Source organism: Brachyhypopomus gauderio, chromosome 3 (genome assembly GCF_052324685.1).
Source record: "Brachyhypopomus gauderio isolate BG-103 chromosome 3, BGAUD_0.2, whole genome shotgun sequence".
Classification (NCBI taxonomy): Eukaryota; Metazoa; Chordata; class Actinopteri; order Gymnotiformes; family Hypopomidae; genus Brachyhypopomus; species Brachyhypopomus gauderio.
Genome location: NC_135213.1, coordinates 32,170,923 through 32,195,877, shown reverse-complemented (window position 1 = coordinate 32,195,877; position 24,955 = coordinate 32,170,923). Strand labels below are relative to the sequence as shown.

Sequence of the window (24,955 nt, the reverse complement as noted above, 5' to 3'; positions counted from 1 at the left end):
ATAGAGCTTAATACGCAATATGGGACCCCTGCATTTATCAAGCCTATACAGTGCTTAAAGGACCTAAAGTGTTTTAAATGGTGGTTTAAATCACTTTTTAGCCCCACTATGAGTTGGTATAACTCAACTGTTTGCTGTAAAGGATATATATTTTACAATTATGCTTATTTTAGTTCATACGCTCGATTCGTACAGTTACTCATACATTAATCTTTGGTAACGTTGCTGAGACGGGTAGCTCAGCTAGCAAGATAGGAAATCAGCTTCAACTGTGGCTCCAGCGTCTACGTTTCCACAGGAACAAACTGACCAATCAAAATAGGTAATGAACGGCATGTCAAATTTTAAACCAGTACGATTAAAGCTTGCTCGACGCTTCAACCGTTTGAAACGCCAACATCACACAAGCTTGTGTTTGCACTGAGGATTTAATAACACGGTAGGAGTTATATCGATAAAGGACAAAACTTACTAACGCCATAAAGGATAATAGCTGTTAACTCACTAACGCCACAGTCTATACAGTTGAGAAATGCTTGCCAACAGATAACTAGCCAGCTAGCTAAGGTGCAGCCAACCAGCTGGCCTCCTAATGAACGCTAGCTAACTTTGGCTAGGCTACTTTGTTAGCTGAAGTTACATTTACGAACGTAAACGAGCTAATAAAGCTGTTTAAATCATGTTTAAATATAAAACCCGTGTGTAGTTACGGGTTGTAAATAGCGTGTGAAAAGTCCTAGTTTGTTCCGCGTCTAAAGATGTCCTCAGATGAAGGTGAGACTAATGGTCTTAACCTACCCAAGGACTCGGATAGAGGAAGCTCTGTGTCCTCTGAACTTCAAGTGAGTAGATGTTCCCATAACAGCAGATATTGGATATCGGGGGTTTTTAGCTGTAGGTGCATAGATATCGTTAGATTGATAGAAACGCGCATATTGTGCGGAGGTGCCCTGTGAAGTGACATGTCTAATATTTCACAACCTCTCATGATAGGATGAGTATGAAGAACTGCTTCGCTTCGCTGTGGTCACTCCCAAGTATGAGCCCAGTCATCCATCACAACTGCTGAGCAGCTCGTTGGCACCAGACAAGGCCCAGAGTCCCAGTTTAATGGATGATGCAAGATTTCAGGTGCATGAAGGTTGGAAGAATTCTTCATTATACCAATGTTGTATATGTAAGTGGATTAAGATAACGGTATAGTTGCAGGCTTCTTAGACTCCTTTAAAACAAATGATATTCGGTACACAATGTGCTGTTACATTTGGGCTGCTTGTTTCATTAAGTAGTGTTTATAGTTTTGTACTTTGCAGTACTTGACATCAGAATATGGAAAATACTGTTTTTGACATCAGAATATGGGAAGGAATCTGCGTGTTCAAGTGAGATTCTTTCAGGCACAACTACACCACTGTTAGGAGGATCCAGACCACCGAGTCAAATTTCTCAAGGTAAGTCTACCTAACACTACAAGACGTGCGTAGCATCTGATCTCAGAGTACATTTGCTGCTAATGCCAGTGAATATCGCATTGCCTTCAGGGCGGGAGATGGAAGCCAGGTTTGAGAGAGAATCCGAGAGAACTCTGACTAGGTCAGACAGATCTGGGCAGAGCAGTCCAGATCCTACGATCACTATGATGACTGAGATGTTCATCTCTGAGGAGAATCTGAACAAGATGGAGAACATCCTGGATACCTGGAGTAATAACCTAAAGGTTTGAGCTCCATCTGAAATGTGTAGGGCAGTTCAAAAGTAATTGTATAATCACTCTTTTTTTTTTTTTCCTCATTCTTTTGAAACTATACTCCAGCACACTGGATTGCAGTTTTTGGGGTAGGTAAACCCATTTAGGAGAGTCACCACTTTCAGTGCATAAGTAATAATGGATGGAGCTACACAGTTATTTCTGGGCCAGCTCAGCATGATTTCAGGCCTTAACTACACAAATGTAGACATTTAGGCACTCACACTGTTGTTCTTCAGCATGGGGACAAAATAAATCAGATCCAGTAGAGCAGGTGGATATCCTGGGGCTGGAAAATCTGAATAGGTTAGTCAGATAAATCGTGAGGCAGACGGGGTTCGGATGGAACTGTATCAAAGTGATGGGATGGGTTTGAATGAGAAAGGAAATCTGTTCGTGGTCCAAAGCCTCTCATCACGCCTGTCAAACATGGTGGAATAGGTGTGTGAATGGCTACCAGCAGAACGGTATGTCCTGTCCGTTTTTATTTCACAGTTGAGGATGAACTCTAAAGTGCCTTAAAATTTAGCACATGGTGTTTCACCTTGCTTCTCCCTACAAAACACTACTAAAACAATCATGTAGTTTCTTTCAGGGCCAAAATGTATAAGGTTCTAGATTACCCAGATCAATCATGTATACTTAACCCCACAGAGCATGCTGCTTTCAAAAATAGACTGAAAGCCCAAACAAGTGGGAACTGAAAGTGGTGGTGACACATGAAGACTTTGAATAGGTTGTGAATCATGATTCACCCAATGTCTTCACATTAAAGTTGGCATACTTCGGTTGGACTCCATAACCAATGTTTCAATATAAATCCAGTGTTCTGTAGTACAGAGCCTAAACAAATATTATCACTGTTATATTTCTTAATGGGTTGTGGTTTATAATAGTGTTTTATTAACATTTGGAGATTGCTGATTGAATTGAATGGTTCTGCTAGTTGACTATTGATCATAACGGTGCTAAAGATTTTGCTGGCAAGCTGCTCAGCCAGTTTGTCCCACAGAGGTCTCTCCCATCTGCTACATGGCACCTGAATCTTCCCACACATTCTAGAGTAATGTGATGATGGAGCTGAGGAAATGGAAGCTGACCTTGATGGAGCAGCACAAGCTGGAGATGAAGAAAGAGAGGGAGAAACACGCCGCCCATGTAGCGGGCATCAATGCAGAGATGGACAGCCTGAAGGACCTGCTCAAGACCTACCAGACCTCCAATCAGAGGAAAGACGAGGTATGTCCTCTTCCCCTTCTTCTGGTTTAGAAAAAAAGGCAACGTGGCAACGATCACAGACATGATGCAGAACTTCGGCATATGAATTATAACGCCACTAAATTAAAACAACGACCATAGGAATCATTTTAGCTTTCGATATCAACATGCATTGCACCCGTCAGGCACATAGAATATAGAAACCTCAGATCCACAGTCCCTGCTGTTGTCTGCTTGTTGCAGGTCATCACGAACCTGACGCGGGCGGTTGACAGGCAGCGGGAGCGGACGGAGCTGATGAGGAGCTTCACCCACTGGAGGCTCCAGCGCTGCACCACCAGGGAGGAGGTGAGCAAGGACACGGGGCGTCTGCACGGAGGCACAGGGCCTCCACCTGTTTCCACAACCGTTTATCTAGGCCAGGTTAATGTAGACGTTCATACCCATGCTGGACAGGATTGATGTTCTCAGAGTTCACTCTTCAAAGGATTGCTGACTTAATGATAATGATAATTACCCCACACGCCGTTACCCCACACGTCTCTGCTCTCCGGGCCGCAGGTGCAGGGATGCAGGATGGCGGATCAGCACTACCAGCTACAGCTGAAGAGGAAGGTGTGGGCCGCCTGGCACTCGCTCATCCAGACGGACTGGAGGGCGAGGGTGGAGCGGGCCTGCCGGGCCCGGGCGGAGGAGGTGTGCCTGCAGCTCTCCACGGACTACGAGGCCAAGCTGGCGGAGGTGAACGGGCCATGGGAAAACTACGTCATGCCACATTGACCAGTTTAATGGTCCCAGTTAATTTAACCAGTAGTGAGTACAGACCTGAACGAGGTGCAGGGGAGGGAGTAGTGTGTCCCAGAGTTTGGGTCATGTGGCACCAAGCGTTGTTGCTACCAACGAAGAGCGGTGTTCGGTTGGGCCGAGTGCGGGACTCACTCCGAGCGCGCGTGTGTTTCAGCACGTGGACGCCTTGCGCAGGGCCCAGGCTGAGATCCAAAGGCTGCACGCGGAGAGGGAGCGCTACGAAGACTCCATGAAGAAGGCCTTCATGCGTGGTGTGTGTGCACTCAACATCGAGGCCCTCAGCATGTTCCACACCGGAGGGACGGCTGGACAGGACCGAGGTGAGCTAGCCTTTAGCACAGAGGAGGCACCGCAACCTACGTGTGGCTAAGGCTATTCCACGTAACCCATGACTCAATCTCGGACTGTAATTTGGTCCGGGACTGGAAGCAATTTGTGTCTGCATGAAAAGCTTACTGATTTGTAAGTAACACTTTATTAATAATTTTATTACTCAGAATCCAGGGGCAATTGGAAGTTTCAACTCGCACTTAATGGTCAAAATACTTTTTTAGGCAATTTATTCAACAAAATGACAATAACTGTTTGAGACATGGCCAGAGACATAATAAAACCCTCTAAGCATTACTGAGACAGTAAAGGTGATTATTTATTTACCCTGTTTATTAAATATGAATGCAAAGCTCTTCTCATTTTAAGAACTTCATCCCCTTCTATAAATCCACGTGTTCAGCAGCGCTGCACCTGTGTTCGGTACTCTCCGAACGGCTAAGCAACAGGAAACTTAGTTTGGGCCATCAGTGTTTCCTGAGCCAGCATCATGAACATGCCAAGTCAGAATACTAAGATCTCTGGGGCGACCTCCAGGTTACTTCTGACCACAGTGAAAATGAAAGTAAAAAGTTTGGCATTGCACCCATCAGTGTGCAGGTCATGGGGTTTGAAGTAGCCTTCATTATTGTAATGGCCTGGCCCCAGGTTGGTCTGTGTTCCTCTTATCTGCTAAGAAGGGGAGGGAGGGGGAGGGGCGATAGGGATGGCTAGAATCCAATATCAGTGCGTCAACAGTGGCAGAAAACAGGCTATTGACCTAAGTGTTCAATAGGCCTGTAAATCTTGCCATCCTTTGTAAACCCTTCACAAAGAAATCTTGATGGTGATTGAATAAGGCACAGTATTAAGTGATGCCATTGGCAGCAGTTGAAGAATACTCATCTCCTTGGCCGCCATCTATAACAATAAATAATTGCAGGGCTGAGTAGTGTACTTGTCCGCTTCATCATTTAGTTCTCCCATGCTGTATTTCATGAATAGCTCTCTAGCTCTCTATTGTTTAGCCAGTATGTTATTGAGAATAAATCAGTTGGAGGAAGTAAATGCATTCTGGGAAAGGTCAGGATTCCTCCCTTTTTGTTATCGTTTCATTTTTTCCTTTAGGAAATACACACCACAGACAGTCTTAAGTTTTTAGTTCTTCTAGAAACTAGACTGAAGCAAGATATTTATAAAAGTTGTATAAAAACCAGCCCGTTCATAGCACAGCAGTGTACGTCTTGCATTTAAAGGCTGAAGGCCCTCTTCACAAAACCCTCTCCACCTTCCCATAAACACATACTCCTTTGTTTTTTCCATCACCAAAATTGGTTTGTTTAGACTGATGGGACCATGCTCACACTAGCGTTGTCAGGTTAACACTGAGCCACTGGTCTACTGGTTGGATGTATCTGTGTATCTTAACACTGTAGTGGCTGTGACTGAATAAAAGCAGCATTCTTATTTCCTTCTTCCAAGATGCAGCGCCTTCAGGGGACGAGCCCAGTTCCTCGGCTAGCCGTCCGTTTCAGACCGCAGCCTCCACGCGCCTTAGCCCGACCTTCATGGAATCTCCCACGCAACCGGGCCTCTCCCTCAGCAGTACAGAAGGCACAGAGACCGTAAGCCATGAAAAATTCCTCAGAGCCAACTGATAATGGGAATTCGACTGGAATTAGTTTTTTGGAACTTGGAATGATTGCTTAATAATAAACGCATTTACCTGGGAGCTAGTCTGATTTTCTCTGGTTAGTTCAGTCTTTGAAAAATCTGTAGACATGCCAAACAGTGTTTTCCTTCTGATTTCTAATTGCAATGTCTTCATTAACCAGGAGTTGAATCTCCAAAATGGTCAAAATTCTAAGAAGCACCACAGTGTCTAGAAAAAAAAGCACTTTGTGGTTATTTTAGACATAGAACTGTTCTGTTCAAGCCAAACTGTTGGTAAACGCACATAATAGTCCAAACCCATTATGGTGTTGCAGGGTCGCTTTACGTCTCAGGCTGGCTATGACACTGCATCAAGCCGGGCAGGGCCGCTGCATTCCACTACAGTGCTGAACTCTGCTTTACCACCAGGGGGCAGCACTACCTCCTTGAGACAGGTAAATACACTGAATATCTGTATTTAAAGCATCTTTAGCACCACGGAAACAGTGAATTTACAGAGTTGGTCTTCTCTGTAGTCAAGTGCACGGATGGTCACAGCGGGACAGCAGAAAGCTTCCAAGACTGTGACTGCACGTATAACTGGGCGCACGGAGCTGACCAAGACGGGCCGTCCCCCCAGCAGCGTGCAGGTGATGGGCGTGGCCCCGCCCATGAGTTCTGTCATCGTGGAAAGACACCACCCTGTCACTCAGGTAACTGCCCCTATATACTGAGAAAGTGTATATAATAAAGGAACTTATGGTACTGCTAATACTAAATGAAGACTATCACATGCAAATAAGTTCATACTAACTGGTTCACGCTAGCACATATTAATTGTTGGTAACATATTAGCACTTTGGAGTCAGGGGGACCGTTGTAATTGCAGAGCATGTAAAATTTCCCAGAATTCATCACACATTGCTGTGTTGTTTTTCTCTTATTTCCTCTCATGGTCTTTCCCAGCTCACTGTCGCCCAGGCAACAGCAGCCAAGTTCCCGCGCTCCAGTCTGCAGAGCCGGACTGTGTCCAGCACCAAGAATTCATCCGGTCAGACCAGAGGACAAACCTCCGCGTTTCACATTCACTCCATCAAAGTAGTGGACTGATACGTTTGTCCCAACCCACCGCCCATTCCATGGACACAAGAAAACAGCTGAGTGTGATGGGAAACTGTTTACACAAGTCATTTATGCACCGAAATAAACAAATACATAATGGTATAAATTCACAAGCTGGGAAATTTACCTTGTTTAATGACAAAAACGTTTGACTGTGCTAATTTGAGAATCAGGATTTTGAAGATAACTAGTTTTAAGCCTTTTTATACAATTTATACTTTATTAGTTTATCTCTTACCATCTTCATGTTTTGAATGTTTTATTAAAGGTTTTATTTGAAGTATTTTATACTAGTGTATACTAGTGTATTTTATACTAATGCAATTAAATGATCAAAATCTTTAATTTACTTTATGATACGTCCTATCACTGGTTTGTCTGATTGTTGCTGTTCACCTGATGTGTGATCCTTGTCTTCAGTAGGTTCGGTAGTTAAATTAACCACAAGTCTGCACACTCCTGCCGTGATTTCTTGAGTTGCTGAGTGGTGATATATTTCATTCAGTCTCATCAGACAGGTCTGCTTGTTCATGTAATGCACCATTAGGGTGACAGTAAAAATGTGAGTTAATCCAAGTGAAATAAAGCTTTGCTTCACGTTCCCTCATGAAACTGTACATTTCCGGACGCCATCCTCTCCCTCCGTTCTTAGTTTTTCTGTCAGGACAAAAGAGATATTGCATATGAATTCATTTTCCTTTCGGGGCTGAATACTATTTTGAATGTATGAAAAGATGGGAGCCTATAAAATGGAGAAAGTCTGTAGTCACACCTGCCATTTTCGCATTGCCGACAGAGATCAGGGCGTGGTGAAGCTCTTTAGCTGGGTTCTTCTGTGCCACCATCGCTCCATGGAGCCATATCAGCAGCATCCTGTTTCCGTGCTCCTGGTAGCTGTTGGCACCTACAAACACATGCAGTCAAGTACCTGTTTACTGTGGTTTAACTTGCTGTAGCATTGATGTTGGACATTTTTGGGGGGCTGAAATGTTCACTTATGTGAGCTGATCCTGGATCAGCCAGCGCCACCACCTGTCCACTGCTCCTCGATGGCAGCCACCTGCTGCTCAGTGAACTCCCAGTGATGTGCTAGCTTCTTCCACTCGTTCTGCTTCAGAAGCTTGTAGGCCAGGCTCCACATCACATCACGGACCTGTTTCGTCTCAGCGCGGTGGTCCAATTTAAACGTCAGCGGATATTCGTCATGGAGGCTCTCGGTAGCTTCTCCGCTGGACTGAGGAGCCCGAAGGTCGGGCACAATATCCGATATTATAGCTGGCAAATATCTATTAGTTGCATTATTAACTTGTCAAGTTATATTAAAAAATCAATATGTTTTGTGGTATTCATGCCCTCTAACAAAATAAATATGATGAAGTGACATTTACGAATGGCAATATATACAGAGTAAAATTAGATTAACTTCTCATACTAATATTGAATGGCAAATGAAATAACAAGGGATTGATGTCATTGGAGAAGATTTGAGCCCATTCTACAGTATTGTCCCGTTCCAGCTCAGTCTGAATACTCACTTTTATCCAGCTGTAGTATCTTTCAGCTTTGATTATCATGTCTACAACGATCACTACATCAGCTCTGGCTGCAACTCCAAGGACTGTTTTACCTTGCTGGATTTTTTGAAAGACAAAGTTTCCTTGAAATTTCACAACTTTTATGAATGTTTGAGATTCCAAACGGTGTTCCTGAGTATCAGCCTACCCTGTCTTTGATCTCCATATCCACACCAGCTTTCAGTATCATCTCCACCACATCCACCTTTCCCAGCTCTGCTGCGGTGTGAAGGGCCGTCTGGCCCAGCTGAGGGGGACGGAACGTAACTCCGTGAACTCAGTTGAACACGAAAAAGCGCACATAACTACGGAAGAACAGTACACACATGGTCTGTGATGTTTGGGTCGCATCCAGACTCCAGCAAAGTGTGGATCACGGGAATGTAACAGCTCTTCACTGCCATATGGAATGGTGTCTGTAAGTGCTGGGAAAAATAAAATAGAATTTAATTTTATTTTAGCAAATCAAACATCACCTCTGACAACTCTTGGTCTATTTGTTTTATGTTCTCATGATTAATCAGAAACAGACGACAAACAAACTAGTGACATTACAAAAAATTACAAAGCCATATCATTCTATATAAAAGAAGTAGTATATGTTTGTAGGGAATCATTATTTTGGAGATTTACTTTGTTTTGAATGTTCATCTGAGCACCTCTGTCAATAAGCAGCTTCACCACAGATGTATGACCCTTTTCACACACAGCATGGAGAGGACTTGCTCCGTCCTGTAAGCCAACAGAATACACCATGATGCATCATTCATTTCTGGAATCAGCTGACCTGACCAGCATAAGGTCCTCATACACCCATGAATGTAGAACATCTGAGCTTCCATCATTTCCAAAGGTCTGTCTCAGGGGCTTCTCGCGTACTAGAGTCTGGATGTCCGGGTCACAGTCGGCATCCAGCAGAGCTAAAACACAGTCCTCATGAGCTCCATCTGCTGCCAGATACAACGCTGTCTCGCCAGCCTAGAACCAGCAAATGCAATTAAAATATACAGTAATCAAAATTCCTTTGTTGCATTCTGTATTTGTTTACAAGACATGCAGTGTGTTCCACCATAGCGTACTGAGGTACGTCACTTGTGTCGTTTTTGTTAAACTTCACCAAGGCCCTTACGTGATTGACTTCGTTACGAATCTCAAAGCTGTGAAGCAACAACTGCACAGCTTCAAGCTGACCGTTCCTAGCAGCAAGGTGCAAAGGCGTATCTCCATTCTGCCGAGAGAGAGGATGAGCAACAGAGGCCAAAGGCCAGTAAGGTCATACCCTGGTCGCGCCATTATGACCAGCAATGCCTGGCTGGTCTTAGCTTTCTACTTCAGTAACATCCATATCCATGAACGAAATCAAACAAAAAACACCACCCCAAACATATATCACATAAATTTCTCAGACAGATGGAAAACAGATGTGCATCTTTGCAGCCACCATGTATCTAACATTTTTCTTACGCTTCAGTGAGGCTGGAAAAAAACTATAGAAAACCTTGTTTTCCTCCATGGTCACCATTTTGTAATCGTCCTCCATCATCATCTGCAGCATTTTCACACGGCCATGCTCTGCAGCCACTGCAAAAGGCCTGTTGCCATCCTGACACACACAGAGGAAGCGACTGTTATATACTTCTGTTTGAGCAAGGTAAAGGAATACATTGTATGAAATGTATAAATGATGTGTGTAATGGCCCAGAACTCTAGGTGCAAAAAAAAAAAGAGAAAAACTTGACTGATTCTTGACTCCACCAGGACGGTACGTCCATGCGTGCCATCGCAAGATGGTTTGCTGTGTCCACCAGGACAGCCTCAAGAACATGGAGGAGATACCAGGACAGGGCTGTTACATGAGGAGATATGGACAGGGCTTGTAGGAGGGATTTTACCCAGACGCAGGAGAAGAGCAGCAGGAAGATTCACACAGTCTTATAAAATGACCCTCCTGCTGGCTACTGCTAACCCTATCCCCACCTAACCCTAACCCTACCTACCCCTAATCCTACCTAACCCTACCTAACCCTAACCATAACCCTACCTAACCCTAACCCTACCTACCCCTAATCCTACCTAACCCTACCTAACCCTAACCATAACCCTACCTAACCCTAACCCTACCTACCCCTAATCCTACCTAACCATAACCCTACCTAACCCTATCCCCACCTAACCCTACCTACCCCTATTCCCACCTAACCCTATCCCCACCTAACCCTAACCCTAATCATAACCCTATCTAACCCTAACCATAACCCTATCCCTATCCCTAATGCTAACCTTTCTTCTTCTTCTTTCGGCAATTCTCGTTTAGGGGTCGCCACAGCGGATCAAACTCCTCCATCTGGCCCTGTCCTGAGTGTCCTCCACTGACACATCAGCCACTCTCATATCCTCTACGACTGCATCCATAAACCTCCTCTTAGGTCTACCTCTCCTCCTCTTGCCTGGAAGTTCCATCCTCAAGACCCTCCTACCAATATATCTCTCCTCCCTCCTCTGTACATGTCCAAACCATCTCAATCTCGCTTATCTAACTTTATCTCCAAAACATGCTACATGTGCTGATCCTCTAATAAATTCATGTCTGATCCTATCCTTCCTCGACACTCCAAATGAAAATATCAACATCTTCATCTCAGACACCTGTACCCTCGACCCTAAGTAGGTAAATTCGTCAACCTTCGCCAAATAAAACTCCTTGTAACTGGACCTGTCAAACGTCTGCCCTCTCATTCATACACATGTACTCTGTTTTACTCCTGCTCATTTTCATTCCCCTGCTCTCCAAAGCATATCTCCATCTTTCCAAGCTCACCTCCACCTGCTCCCTACTCTCACTACAGATCACATGCCTAACCTCGTCCGTCAATCTGTCCATGACCATTGCGAACAGGAAGGGACTCAGGGCTGATCCCTGATGTAGTCCTACCCCGACTTTAAACCCGTCTGTCATTCCTACCGCACATCTTACTGCTGTCACACTGTTCTCATACATATCCTGCACCACCCTCACATACTTTTCTGCTACTCCTGACTTCCTCATACAATTCCACAGCTCCTGTCTCGGTACTCTATCATAAGCTTTCTGTAAGTCAACAAACACACAATGTAACTCCTTCTGTCCTTCCCTATACTTCTCCACTCTCAAAGCAAACATAGCATCTGTGGTGCACTTAGCTGGCATGAAACCATACTGCTACTCACAGATCTCTACCTCTCCTCTAAGCCTAGCTTCCACTACTCTTTCCCAGATTTTCAGGCTGTGACTGATCAACTTTATTCCCCTGTAATTACTACAGTTCTGAACGTCGCCCTTATTCTTGAAAATCTGCACCATTATGCTTCGTCTCTACTCCTCAGGCATCTTCTGACCTTCCAAGATTCTGTTAAATAACCCAGTCAAAAACTCCACTGCTGTCTCTCCCAAACATTTCCATGCCTCCACTGGAATATCATCTGGTCCAACTGCCTTACCACACTTCATTCTCCGAATTGCAGCCCTTACTTCCTCCTTGCTCACCTGGGGCACTTCCTGATTCACAACCTCTACCTCTTCTAACCTTCTTTCCCTTTCATTCTCTTGATTCATCAGCTCCTCAAAATACTCCTTTCACCTTCCCAAGACACTCTCCTCACTAGACAACACATTTCCACCTTTATCCTTTATCATCCTAACCTGCTGCACATCCTGCCCATCCTGGTTTCTCTGTCTGGCCAATCTGTACAGATCCTTTTCCCCTTCCTTAGTGTCTCATACAGCTTGCTATATGCCTTCTCTTTAGCTTCTGCCACTGCTCTCTTTGCCTTACGACACATCTCCTTGTACCTCTGTCTACTTTCCTCATCTCGCTGAAAATCCCAATTCTTTTTAGCCAACCGCTTTCCTCTCAAACTTTCCTGAACTTCCTCATTCCACCACCACGACTCCTTGTCTATCTTCCTCTGTCCCTCACTGCATTTGAAGTCTCATCCCAGGTATCTAGAACACCATCACCATTACCCAGTAACTGTCTCACCTCATCCCTGAAGTTTACACCACAGACCTCATCCTTTAACTTCCACCACCTGACCTTAGGTTCCGGTCTCACTCTCTTCCTCTTCTTCACCTCCAAAACCATCCTACATATCACCATCCTATGCTGTTTAGCTACACTCTCCCCTGGTAACACCTTGCAATCACCAACCTCTTTCAGGTTTCGTCTCCTACAGAGGATATAGTCAACCTGTGTGCATCTTCCCCCACTCCTATATGTTACCCTGTGCTCTTCCTTTTTCTTAAAGTAAGTATTAACTACAGCTATCTTTATCCTTTTAGCTAAATCTACCACCATTTGTCCTTCTGTATTCCTTTCATTAACACTATATCTACCCTCCACCAACATGTCTATTTAAATCTGCTCCAATAACCTGCAAAACAACTTCATCTAACTCTCTCCAGAATTCTTCTTTCTCCTCCACATCACAACCTACCTGAGGAGCATAAGCACTGATGACATTCATCATCACCCCATCAATCTCTAACTTTACACAGATCACCCTGTCACTTACTCTCTTTAGCTCCACTACACTCTTACTAAACTCATCCTTCAGGATTTTTCCTACATAATTCTAACCCTGTTGTTCTAAATTTTGGGGTCATGTTTTGTCCAAGGCCTTCCTTGAGAGCACAGAGTGATTTGCACTTAGATGGAACAGTGTAAAATGTCCAAGCCTACATGGTCTTCTTTGTCAAGTTCTTTCATCTGAAGGTCATCTATGATGTACTGCACGATATCGGTGTGATCATTAACGGCGGCACAATGCATCATGTTCATCCCTTCCTGGGGACAGAGTGACATCAATCAAGGTAATGTACCACAACAATGTTTGATGCTCAGAATGATTGTAGAGAACAGGCTCAGTACTGGAGAGAGACGATCAACACGTCACCTCGGTTTCAACCCTCTGATCAGCCCCACTTTGAACCAGCAGCTTCAGGATGTCCAGACTGCCGAACCAGGCCGCGAGGTGAATGGCGGCTACTCCGTGCTGTACAAAAAGAACCGGCAACAGATGCTTATTCCCAGCATGCCCTGCTTGCGATTGTTTGAGTCCCATTTGGATAAAAGCTTCTACGGCCAACCTTGTCGTGCAAATCCAGCCTTGCTCTTCTCCTGAGGAGGATGTCGACGGCTTCAACGTTTTTGCAGGCCACCGCGTAATGAAGTGCAGTCCGATCATGCTAGAATGAGAAGATCATTCAGAAGATTTCGACTTTTGGAGATGGCCCACATCAAATCACTATTTAAGACCTTGTAGACCTCAGTGGACCATCATCATTTTGTTCTTTAAAATACTGTTTGCATTTCATTGCATTGGCAATCAAATAGTTTAACCTACTACATTCTTTGCGTTTACGTTGACACCGCGCCCTAAAAGCTTCATGGCTTCCACATCATTCCTCTTTGCTGCTTCGATGTATTCTTTCTCAGTCTCGAGCACTGGGAGAGACCAAAGCAGGACCGTCAAAACTCACCATATATACCTGTATAGAGATACCACTTTTGGTAAATGGTGTTAAAAGAAAGGTATTGATGTTTGAATACATTTTCGGGCAATCACTGAGTGTAAATAAGCAGTACCTAGTTTTGTGTATTCGTGTCAAGAATGGTTTGCTTTGACTCAGCTATGCATGATTATTAATGATTTACTCATGGGAGCTGGTGAACACTTTTTTGTCAACCATGTGCATTTACTAAAGAAGCATCCAGAAAAATGGTGTTGCCTCCATTTTGCACCACAATCTAACAGTAAGGTTATAATGTAACTATATGCGTAAGGTAGGCCAAACCTATAGTTAACATAAATCTTTGAGTGATCAAAAATTATTTCAGTAAATCTGACCACCATAAAATGACTTTTTATTTATTTATGAATAAGTGAATTAAGCCAATCATAGTATGTACTTACACATCTCCACGTTATCAAAACTGGTGTCTTCCTCTGGTTCTTTTGGCAATACGAAGTCTGTGACACCTTTGACATAACCTGATTTAATCCATGATTTAGGGTTCAGGTTTTCCTTTTTCATTATTGGTTGTTTCGTGATTCTTTCTTTCAGAGCCGAAATTTTGCCTTCCATTTTGCCTTCGAAGCTCTTTGCTATGATATATGAGTGTGTTCTGAAGTGGCTAGGTTTGTTTGCTTTGGGAGACTACACCCAAAGCAGATTTGCTCTCACCCAAAGTACATATTCGTAAAAAGTATTAAAGGGAAACCCAATGGAGCGCGGCTCTACTCCAAGTCTCTCCCAGATGACCGAACTCTTCACTCTGTGTCTAAGGGAGAGCCCGGTCATGGACCATGCCTTCAGTTAAAACCTTGTGCTGCAGTGTGGTTTTAATTCAACCCTATGGCTATTAACCACAGCTTTACTCTGAAAGAACTTGCAAGTTTTCAATATGCTGCTACAATAATAAATGATAACCCTTTTAACACTTTTGAGTGAATATTGTAAAAGTGTAAAATACTCCCCGAGCTTAGCTGAAATTATGAACGTCTTCCCATGTTACAATCAAAAAATTCAAAATCATCTGGGTTGGAAAACAGCAAACCAATCCTTTAAAATAACTGCAGACATTTAGAGGCAATGCACAAAGAGGTATCACACAAAGAATATTAATTTTTTTTACATCATAAATATGAAATATAAATGTAAAACTGCAGACTGGCTGTATTACAGCGTTTATATTTTAAAGCATTCCAGGCCCGTTTTTACTAAGTGGCAGGCAATGTTTACACTGCAAAAACAGTGTCAGTTTGCTAAAAACATTTTGATAATTGATGCCATTTAAAATATACGCTAATAGCGATACTATATGCTTTTTCAAATGTCTTATTGTCACCGTACATATTGAGCAATCTGACTAAAGAAATTAACCTTGTGAACTCTGTTTTTACCAGGTTAATGGTACAATGACTCAAAAACCATACATTTATTTCTCATTAAGTGTTAAGATGATTATTTGCCAGCTCAAGAAAGTGCTTTGTGTGTCAATAATTATATAATCACAAAAATATAAGCATGATTGTGTTCATGAAGTATAAATATAAAATAATTAAATTAAGGAGTATTTTGATTGCAACCAGTGCATTTCTTTTGAATTACATACATAGAGCAAGAGTCCAAACTTTTCTAACTTTTGGTAAGTAAGCCATACAAACATTTTGTACAGGAACATTTTCACTCACAAAACACCTGTTTACCTGAATGTATGTTTCTTTACCCAGAGGGGCAATTCAACAAAATAGGATTTTCATAACAAAAAAGTTCTACTTGGTCAGAACCTGTTAGAGTCTCTGGTCGCTGTTTCCCTTAAAGAACTTGTCGATGGTGAGCCTTGGGCCAGTGGGTCTGGTTTTCTTTGAGGGAGGAGGTGGTGTTGATCCTCGCCTGCAGACACATAGGCACACAAACAAACCCACATTGATGCGCTGTATACGTCACAGAATGTGCCAATCCAAATATCCATCTGAATAATCAAATTCTTTGGAAGCAGTGCAGTTGTCCAAAGAAACGTCAACGACTGGTGTGACTGTACAAATGCACTTAAAAAAATGTAGCCGACCTTTTGCTCTTTCCTCTTGTACCGGACGCTCTCTTGACATCTGCAGGATATTAATCACATTCAGTTAGGGAGAAAAGACTCATGCACATTAATCAACATAAAAGCATAGGGTAAGTAATGTAGGTCAAAGAAAGAAAGAAAAAGCCCTAAAATGTCTCCAAAACACTGACCTTTGCTCTTCTGTGGGAATAATCCATCTATCTGAGCCTGTGGTGACACAGCATCTTTGAATCCCAGCAACACTTCCTGGTTGAGGCACATATCCACGTGATGGTTGAAGACGATGAGGTCACTGGTATCCTGAGGCTGATTACACACTGGGCATGTTAAAGTGGAGCAATTTTCTTCCAGTGATCTCTTTATAACCTCAGAGGTCTGCACTAATGCTACAGTTCCAGGATCAGGCACAAGTGAGCGCTTTTCTTTCATACTGGAAAACGACCCGGAGTTTTCCCCGTTTTCAAAAATAAATGTTGCTGTTACTGCACTTGAGGAAGTGGGGCGTTGTTCCTCCTCGACGCCTCTAAACAAGCCTTTGTTCAAACTCTCAAAAGAGCCCTTGCTTCCTGAGCATGGATCTGTCCCACTGGGCTGACGAGATACCGGCTGAACTTCTTTGTCTTTCCCTTCTGTACGTTTCGGTTCCTGAAGTGCGTTCTGACCCGGGGCCGTTTGAGGATTCTCACCGCCCGTTGCACTGGACTCCAGGCAGTCATCGATATGCCGGTTGAAGGCTGCAAGGTCTGTAGTCTGCACTTTACTAAGGCACACAGGGCAGGTGAAGCACTCCGCCACACATAAAGATTGAGTTTTTGCTAATGAAGGTTTGTTAGTGCTTTGGGTAACAAGTGATACCGCACCTGTTGTGGGCAAGCTTGTGTCGGCTTTGAGTGCTTTTCGGTCTGATTCTGCACATGTTATTGATGAGCTTGTCCATGCATTTCTTGTTTTGTCTATTTCTTGGCATGTTGTGGCAAAAAAGCCAAGATTGTGAGCGGAGTCTGTAGCTAAACGTTTGGCTGTACTACGGCCATCTGTGAACGCAGAGCTGGTTTCTTGCCCCGCTTGTTCTTGCAACCTCTTGGAATGGGCCATCTGGAAAAATGTCTGTTGCTGAGGGCCTCTGGTGTCTCCAGGTTCAGTGCCCAATTTATTAAGAGACTCAAACGTCTGCCCTCCAACAAAGGCACTCTGTGGGTCAGCGGGTTGTTGCAGTGAAGAACTGGCCCCGGACTCTGACGAACCTGCCACTTGAGGTCTGGATGAGGCTCTGGATTCTGTACCACGAGACCCTGCTGCTATCTTCAGGAAGCCCACCATGCTCTTCTGCTGGGGCCGCTTGTCATCAGAGTTGATGAAGCTTGAAACACGAACACCTACATACATAATCCAAAAAATGAACATATATTGCACAAAGATGAAATGCATCACAAGCTGACAGAACCGAGTCACCTAAACAAAAGACAAAACAACAAGCTAACATTGGCAGCAATGCAAACGTGCACTAAAAACCTCACAAGAATGTATTTCTAGACTAGAAAAGGTTTTACCATTGTGATTATTTACAGTTATTAATAGCGTCTACTGATGCAGGAAAAAAGCATTCAATATCTGTGCTGATCATCTCATTGAAAGCAATTATTGTAGTTATTACTGAGCCTAATGACAGGAGAAAAATCAATACTTCTAACAAATGAGTTAAGCAAACTGTTGTGGCAAATCTGATGGAATTACATGATGTGTGAAGGGCTTTTAATGAGCACAGAAAGAACTACTGTGCATCTGCATGGAAACGACAAAAGAACACAAAACCCTTCGGTGACTTCTGTGTGATGACGCCCTGAGGTTGGGGAGAGACGTTTGTTTCCACCCAAGAAGGTTCAAATACCAACACGGCAATAATGGAAAAGATGCGACTGAAAAAATAAGTGTGTACCCATAAGTCTGAGCTTCAGGAGCTGGGGTCTGACATGGTCAATCTCCGCCGTAAGGAGTTCCTTTGCTGCTGTGAAAATTTCTTCCTCAGTGCAGACGGCACACTGCAGTGTAAACGCTCTGGTCTTCACCTCAAAGATCACGTTCTTCAATTTCAAGGTGACCGTTTTGCCCTGCATATGAAATTGCACAATGGCGAAACTGTTGAATGTGTTTCTTTGAAGCTAAAAGTCGGGCGGCTAAGATAAACCATCACTGCACCGCCATGGAAGCCTCAGTTGAAAACAGCTATGTAAACAGTTCTGATAAACATTACACTACAGGCTGGGTTAGATTTTGTATCAGGATCGGCTTAAACTAATGAATATGTCAAGGTTCATGGAAAGAAGCAATTCTCAGCTATATTCACTGTTGGATCGATTTCTCCATGTCCTACCTTGAGGCCCTCCTTCTGTAGGTCTCGTGCCAAGTCACGACACAGCGTTCTGCACAGAGCGTACTGTTCCTCTGGATCGCTCATCTCCCCGAACGTCCTGACACAGGAAACAATCTCACGTCACTCCATGTAAAATCACAGAGCCCCGACTCTGGCTACAGCATTTCCCACTTTCCCCTTAACAACCGTTAAGAACTTTGTGGCCGTTTGGGAACACTGATCCCAGACCTGCTGCTGCTCTCGCTGCCGGTGCCCTCTGCTCTGAATGATCTAATACACAATGACCCAATGCAGGCGGCGCGAGAAACAAGGGAACAAGGGACATGGAGAAGTGAATGAGAAATGCTGGGTGAGGAGCATATTGTGAGACTGAACACTGACCACGAGGGAGCAAATTACCTTTCTGTACTCATGCTTTTCCTCTCCGAGTCTCTGCAGATGAAAACACAAACATGAACATAATCCATCAATACAAAAGGATGGTCACATGATGACAGGCTGTGCTTAAAATCTGCTTTAACTGTTGCTTGTTCCACACTCTCTTGACCTTGGACGGCACAGGAAGGAAAGCGATGTTCCACACCAACTGTAACCCAATCCCCATTTAACACAACTATCTAATGACCTATTACCACAAACATTATCTCACGTTGTTGTGTGAAAAAAATTCATTTTGACTATTCTTGTTCTTAGAAAAAAATCTGACTGAACTGGTCATTGCAATATTGACCTGTGCGATACTCACTAACAAATATTCAGATTTGTCTTAGAATCTTAGTATTAGAATATTGCATAGTTTGTGATGTGTGCGCTCATACACCCTCATACATCTTAATGTCTTGAGGCCATTTTTTGAATCACAACACTCACTAACAAATACACATAAATAAGTTTGTCTGAAGTAATGCACAATTATTTTTTTGTCTATATTGTGAAGCACTACTGACATTTTAGTAATAAGAAGTACATTGCACTGAATTTTTCAGCATGCTTGAAAATGTAAAGAAATTAAAGGCTAAAAAAAAATCTTCTTTTGCAGCAGATTAGGATTCGATGAATTTAGTTAATGAAACAAGGACCAGACCAGTGGAAGAGCACAATTCACTTGGGGCTAATGGACTTGCAGAGTCTGTCCACGTCACAGCGCACTTCCAACACCAATCTGCCCCTTCATTTTCTAAATCTACTCTCAGGTACATTAATCCTATCTAATCATCACCTTATAATCTATACCAAACAGAAGATGGGGAAAAAACCCCTGAGGGGTCTGTCATTTCAAGTGTTTGCTTAAGTGAAAGAAACAGTCAGACCGCATGGTTCAGACAAGACACAGTCGGACCGCGTGGTTCAGACAAGACGGTGCCACACACCTCTCCACTCGGGCCGAGCCAAGGCCCAGGGAGATCTGCAGGAAATGGTGCCAGGTCGTTTCGGAGAAGAGCAACGACAGGACTGCCATCTGCTGCCTCAGCTGGGAACACGTGAAGATGTCCAGGGCCGCCAGCATCTTCTCTGTCACTTTCCCGATCCCAGAGACCTGCGATGCAAATGCAACACGTACACAAAGAATAATTAAAACAACTTGAGTGATTATCACATCTCTGCAATGATCTGTGCTTGTGATGGCTTGGGGGAGGGGAGGTTGCACCTTGCGGACGGGCAGGTCCCGGATGAAGTCCATCACAGCCGGTCTCTCCGGGAGGATTCTGTACTGACCGTTGGGCTTGTTCTTGTCACTACACACCTTCGCAAGCATCATGTTTGGAGCAATGCCTGCAGCAGGAGACCAAACACATGACCAAAACGCGTCCTTCATAGAGGTTCGTAACACTACATATACATCACGGCCATGAGCAATGAAATGAGAGTAAAGTCTGCATCACCGGCACTGGCGGTCAACGACGTTTTCTGCTCAATACGGAAGCGCATCTCTCTAACGGCCTCTTCGGGGCTCGTCCCAAACACCTCCACCTTCCCATCAGCCCCTGGGAGAGTAGGGGAGGCACTGGGACTGTCCTCAAACAGGACGGGAGACAGGTTATCCACTCGAACATCGTTTTTGGTTTCATGAATCTCTATCATAGGAAGAAGGGGAGAAAATTTTTGAGTCATACTGCAAGAACGTAGATGTATGGAAGTATGGATGTGTTGACGCTAAGCAGCTAGCTCTGCTGGAATCAAGGAACCTTGCAGTAAAATAAACAGTCAAAATCCAGCACTGTCCTTCAGCGTAGTGAGGTTTCTATACGAATACTAAGAGTCACCTGCTCCAAGCTGTACATCAGAGAACCTAAACGATCTCATAGACTCAGGCCAGCGCTGCCTCTCATGAAGGTGCTCGGTAATGTCCAGATAAGCTTCATCTAAACTCATGGGCACAAAGTGAGGATCATATGCTGCAAACACCTCTCGTACCTTCAAAATAAATACACGTAAACATATGAACAGTTATACCGGCTCATTAGACAGTTACACTGGATTGTCAGATAGTTATACTGACTACATAGAAAGCAATATTGGCTCGACAGACAATTATACTGGCAACCTGGTTCCAAACATTTGACTATTACCTGTTCACTCACTGCAGTGTATTTGTCAAAGTTCAGTGGTACGATGACCAAATCTGGACAGAGTTTCTTGGCGATGAAGCCTGGCATGCCGGCGCGGACCCCGTACCTCCTGGCATGATAGTTGGAAGTGGACTGCCAATATTAAACAAACGGTGACACATTTATTAACACATTTATACACGGATAACAGACATCGAGTTTTTATGAGGTAAAAAACAAAGCTATCTGGGGAAACAAGAAACCCAGACTAAGCTTGCACTGAAACTAAAGAATAGATGGGCAGATTCTTTATATTGTGAGTAGCTTTTTCCGGGTTGGTGAACAAGTTACGTGCCTCACAGTACAACTTCTGGTTTTTGATAAACAGCTAGTTAGAGAACAAGGCAACCAGACTGATCCACACCATAGGTTGTAAAGTCTTTTTAGTAAGCTCTGCCCCCATATAAGGAATCCAAGACAACTATTACATGGCTAAAAACAGGAACCTGCCAGGATCCTCACCAGCATGCTCATGGATCCCACAGCCATGGGTTTTTCCTTCAGCTCCGGACAGTCCCTCATCTCCACGGCAGCGTAGAACGCGTCCATGTCCACATGCACAATCACCCGTCCCAGTTCGCGCCCCCTCTCCAGCTCTGCGGACAGTTTCTCCACCTACGTGGCAGGAACGTTCAGCATCTTCAGCACCTCTTCACCAAGCAACACAGGATTAATGCAAAAATGCAAATAACTGACAAGCTGGCAAAAAAAAAAAAAAAAAAACTGAAATACACAAAGCACCCCCACCCACACGATCTACCTCTGCTTGTGCCTTTTGTATCTGCTGTTCGGTGAGCTTAGCTTTCCACCTCATCATCTTCTCAATGCGCTTGTTTACCTGCTGATCCTTCTTTAGCTCATTGACATAGAACCTGGAGCCCTACAACGCAGACACAGGATCAGACCGTCACACCTTCAAGTGCAAAGCGAATAATTAGACTCAACAACAGAATTAGTGTAAGGATGCACAAGTATGTATTGCTTGGAGATAACATTTCCTTTAATTTCAAAAACGCTTGATGAAACAAAACTCCAGTAAGACGTCCTTCTGTAATCCTCCTAATGTTCAATGGGGTTAGGCATGTGTTTCACATCACCTAAAATCTCAGACACTTTGCCAAGAAAAGGTCTAATACAGGTCTAATGCTCTGGGTGCGGTCATATTCAACAGCCCCGGGTCATGTAAAGCAAGAGCAAGGGCCGCTGGACCTTTTCACCGTCTTTTGGTATCAGCAAGAAAAAAACAACTGCCTGGTGTGCCGGGATATTACGGGGATTGCGTGACTTTAATTGTGAACTGACTGCCAGCATCAAGAAACCTGACCATCAGGGAGCCTGAATCTTGATATGGAAATAAAGAATGACCTGGAGATAACGTTACATAAGAGGCAAGGCAGCGCCGCACTGAGTCAACCATGTCTTTAGCAAACCTTGGAGGACTCGAGGATAATCTTGTTGATTTTGTCCCTGTCGAGGCCCTCCATGCCAGCCTTGTTGTCGTTGATCGCCATCCTAGAAAGGATGCTCTCCCTCCCGTCAGCCTCCCCTTCCATCTTTTGGTAGATTCAACCACACCTAGAATTCAATTCGCCTGTTTTGAGGGTTAGATAAGCACAACCGTAAAACAAAATATGGATTTGTTATAGTTTAAGGACTGAACATTTACGGTTGTCAGACAGGCGTCGTGCGATTTAAAGGATAAGCTTAAGTAGGCAAATAGCTACGTTATCTCACTAACGTTACATCAAACGGTTTATTACTTAATTAACCTGCCGAGCTGTAACTATAAAACGATTACACAAAATAGCTGTTAAGCAGGGACTGCATTTACCTCGGGCCCTAAAGTCAGATACAGTTTCAACAGCTCCATTCCCTTCGCCGCCATTTTCAAACTTCTTCGCTGTAGTGATGAATCTTCAACGAGGAAAAACCTGCATGTTGCCACCTGCTGTATCGGAGTGCAAACTAGTTCAGCGAGTTCATGTGTGCGTCATGCTCTCATAAAAGGTTCAAACGTTTGTACTTTTCTTTCTTTCTTTTTTTTTGCTATTACAAATTTCATTTTAATAATAATTTCAGACTCCAACTGAGATGTTTAATTTTAATCTCGTAAATCAGCATTGCCCTTTTTCTTTTGTTATCCCAAAAAAGAAAAGCAGTCTGAAACAAATACCGTTAGGTGGAGCCATTATATGCGATGCCAAGATCTCATCTCTTTTTCTTTCTTCCTTTCTTTTTTCATAAAACAAGTCAACGAAGTGAGCTGTTTTGTTACACTGGCACTGTTATGGTCTGACTTCTCCACCTTTTAAATCGCTTTGATACACAAAGGCCAGGTATCTTTCCCTTTGTCTTTGATATTTTGCCCACAGATCAGTTCTATTGGCATCTAAACAGAACTTTAATACCACACGATTTTAAGATCTTAGACAGAAGGGCCAACTGCATACTCACTGTTAAACTAAAGTATATAAAGCAGCACACACACTGCATTATTTTTTCCCCTTTCCCCTGACACCCTACTTTATTATCAGGTGTTTTTGAATTAAATATAATCATATTTAACTGTCAAACAGTGACTCAGCTAGCAATTTTGTCTCAGACAAAAGGGAGAGAAATTACTTTGTGTGAACCTGATCTCCACCCATTGCATTGTACCGGCATGCACATTTTACACTGGTGCATTTGTTATGTGTGGCTGTATTTTCTCCTACATCTCCCCCTTATGTAAGCATAATACCATCAATGGAAGTGTGACTCTAAGGGTAACAAATTAAGATTCAAGCTCAGGGTTTTGAGGTTTAAGAAAGCTTAAACTCTGGTCTTCTTCAATTGGTTCTTTTTATTTTGATTTAAAAGCCACATCTTAAACAAACTGTACAGTTTGATGTACATTATCTGGATTATTGGTTAAAATGTAATCCAAATCGTGTAGATTAGGAGGTGATAAACCAGCCCAGTGCAAAGCTCCTGACCCCAGTTCACCGCGCTACCTCCTTCATTCTCTTGGATGCATCTGTCTGCAGTTAAATCACATTACAATGGGCAAACACCTGAACTAGGTTTGGAATACTTTACATGAGTGGGGGATCTAATAGTAATGTTTAGCTTGGTCTCAAAGTCAGTTCATTTACTTCTTACTAGTTCTTCATTATATCTTTGTTTTTGTTTTTGTTTATTACTGTTCTTTATCCTATTTTCTCCCGGATTGCTGACAGCTGTCATTTCCATATAATTGTTCATTATAATTGCAGTGGGATAGGTGTGGGTCACCAGATCAGCTACTGCTTTGCTCTTGGCATTTTGCCTTATTTACTGCCTGCAAGTAAATAAGAAGTACTTAACTTCTAAGAACAACATTTGGAATATTGTCAGGTGAAGTTCAAAACACAGAAAAAGATTATTGTATAGCAGCTGTGTACCAAAGGTGATTGCGTAATATCTACTGCAAACATGTAGGTTTCTTGACTTGAAGGCCAGTGTTTTCAAATCAGCATCAGTGCAATGTGCCATATTTTGTTAATTGTGATTTTTACACCGCAATCGAAATTTGTCCTCCACTTTTAACCCATCTGTGCAGTTAGAACACACACACACACACTAGTGATTACTAGGGGGCTGTGGATCACACGTGCCCAGAGCAGCGGGCAGCCCTAGCCCGGCGCCCGGGGAGCAGTTGGGGTTAGGTGCTTTGCTCAAGGGCACCTCAGTCATGGCCTCAGGTCTGGGAATCGAACCCACGACCCTCCGGTCACAAGACCAGTTCCCTACCACCAGGCCATGACTACCCCATTTATTACATTATTGCTCACATTCACTTATTCTTCACATCTGAGTCTCCCCGATTTCACTCATGTGCTGTGTGGTATGGAAAATGTATATCTGCCTCACTCCCTGACGTTGACACAGCCTACATAACAACATTGCCTTCATTC

General features: G+C 43.5%; 3 protein-coding genes across 16 annotated transcripts; 1 reads left to right on the top strand and 2 right to left on the bottom strand.

The window, feature by feature from the left end:
* The first annotated feature begins 319 nt into the window (after positions 1-319).
* Positions 320-6,915, top strand: poc5 (POC5 centriolar protein homolog (Chlamydomonas)). Of its 10 annotated transcripts, none has more exons than XM_076997660.1 (13): positions 322-439; positions 759-842; positions 994-1,141; positions 1,314-1,451; positions 1,542-1,717; positions 2,810-2,986; positions 3,209-3,313; positions 3,527-3,706; positions 3,927-4,092; positions 5,564-5,706; positions 6,070-6,189; positions 6,271-6,447; positions 6,701-6,915. In XM_076997660.1, exons 2-13 carry the CDS (start codon positions 759-761, stop codon positions 6,842-6,844), a joined length of 1,758 nt encoding a protein of 585 aa, XP_076853775.1. In that variant the 5' UTR covers positions 322-439; the 3' UTR covers positions 6,845-6,915. The 10 variants fall into 10 exon arrangements, with proteins under 10 accessions (XP_076853781.1, XP_076853775.1, XP_076853782.1 ...); XM_076997667.1 differs by having other exon boundaries at positions 344-439; positions 804-842; XM_076997666.1 differs by lacking the exon at positions 759-842 and having other exon boundaries at positions 320-439.
* A 460-nt stretch (positions 6,916-7,375) lies between these two features.
* On the bottom strand, positions 7,376-15,865 carry ankdd1b (ankyrin repeat and death domain containing 1B). 4 transcript variants are annotated; one of them, XM_076997657.1, is made up of 15 exons: positions 15,760-15,865; positions 13,813-13,913; positions 13,556-13,654; positions 13,363-13,461; positions 13,149-13,253; positions 9,929-10,276; positions 9,560-9,658; positions 9,310-9,408; positions 9,064-9,162; positions 8,757-8,855; positions 8,579-8,677; positions 8,392-8,487; positions 7,889-8,090; positions 7,629-7,760; positions 7,376-7,513 (listed from the first exon to the last, which is right to left on the bottom strand). In XM_076997657.1, the coding sequence occupies exons 2-15, from the start codon at positions 13,855-13,857 to the stop codon at positions 7,461-7,463; spliced, it is 1,674 nt and encodes a 557-aa protein (XP_076853772.1). In that variant the 5' UTR covers positions 13,858-13,913; positions 15,760-15,865; the 3' UTR covers positions 7,376-7,460. The 4 variants fall into 4 exon arrangements, with proteins under 4 accessions (XP_076853772.1, XP_076853771.1, XP_076853774.1 ...); XM_076997656.1 differs by lacking the exon at positions 15,760-15,865 and adding an exon at positions 14,383-14,873; XM_076997659.1 differs by lacking the exon at positions 15,760-15,865 and adding an exon at positions 14,383-14,870 and having other exon boundaries at positions 9,929-10,033.
* polk (polymerase (DNA directed) kappa) lies at positions 15,075-22,993 on the bottom strand. 2 transcript variants are annotated; one of them, XM_076997654.1, is made up of 16 exons: positions 22,852-22,993; positions 22,451-22,611; positions 21,781-21,900; positions 21,483-21,635; positions 20,982-21,113; positions 20,676-20,826; positions 20,295-20,486; positions 20,060-20,184; positions 19,782-19,948; positions 18,811-18,843; positions 18,640-18,681; positions 18,412-18,508; positions 17,977-18,148; positions 16,211-17,416; positions 16,041-16,080; positions 15,075-15,865 (listed from the first exon to the last, which is right to left on the bottom strand). In XM_076997654.1, exons 2-16 carry the CDS (start codon positions 22,571-22,573, stop codon positions 15,763-15,765), a joined length of 2,856 nt encoding a protein of 951 aa, XP_076853769.1. In that variant the 5' UTR covers positions 22,574-22,611; positions 22,852-22,993; the 3' UTR covers positions 15,075-15,762. The 2 variants fall into 2 exon arrangements, with proteins under 2 accessions (XP_076853769.1, XP_076853770.1); XM_076997655.1 differs by lacking the exon at positions 18,640-18,681 and having other exon boundaries at positions 22,852-22,992.
* Between the last annotated feature and the right edge of the window lie 1,962 nt (positions 22,994-24,955).

Excerpts from the sequence above, each read along its gene's own strand:
- ankdd1b (XM_076997656.1), bottom strand. The coding sequence starts at position 14,554 with ATGGAAGGCAAAATTTCGGCTCTGAAAGAAAGAATCACGAAACAACCA. Across the intron at positions 13,254-13,362 it reads ATCAGAGGGTTGAAACCGAG|GAAGGGATGAACATGATGCA; the intron begins GTGACGTGTTGA and ends CTCTGTCCCCAG. Across the intron at positions 9,409-9,559 it reads TTCGTAACGAAGTCAATCAC|GCTGGCGAGACAGCGTTGTA; the intron begins GTAAGGGCCTTG and ends TGCTGGTTCTAG.
- polk (XM_076997654.1), bottom strand. The coding sequence starts at position 22,573 with ATGGAAGGGGAGGCTGACGGGAGGGAGAGCATCCTTTCTAGGATGGCG. Across the intron at positions 19,949-20,059 it reads GGGACCTGCCCGTCCGCAAG|GTCTCTGGGATCGGGAAAGT; the intron begins GTGCAACCTCCC and ends TTTGCATCGCAG. Across the intron at positions 18,844-19,781 it reads GGCTCGGCCCGAGTGGAGAG|AGACTCGGAGAGGAAAAGCA; the intron begins GTGTGTGGCACC and ends TTTCATCTGCAG.
- poc5 (XM_076997660.1), top strand. The coding sequence starts at position 759 with ATGTCCTCAGATGAAGGTGAGACTAATGGTCTTAACCTACCCAAGGAC. Across the intron at positions 1,452-1,541 it reads ACCGAGTCAAATTTCTCAAG|GGCGGGAGATGGAAGCCAGG; the intron begins GTAAGTCTACCT and ends CATTGCCTTCAG. Across the intron at positions 4,093-5,563 it reads GACGGCTGGACAGGACCGAG|ATGCAGCGCCTTCAGGGGAC; the intron begins GTGAGCTAGCCT and ends CCTTCTTCCAAG.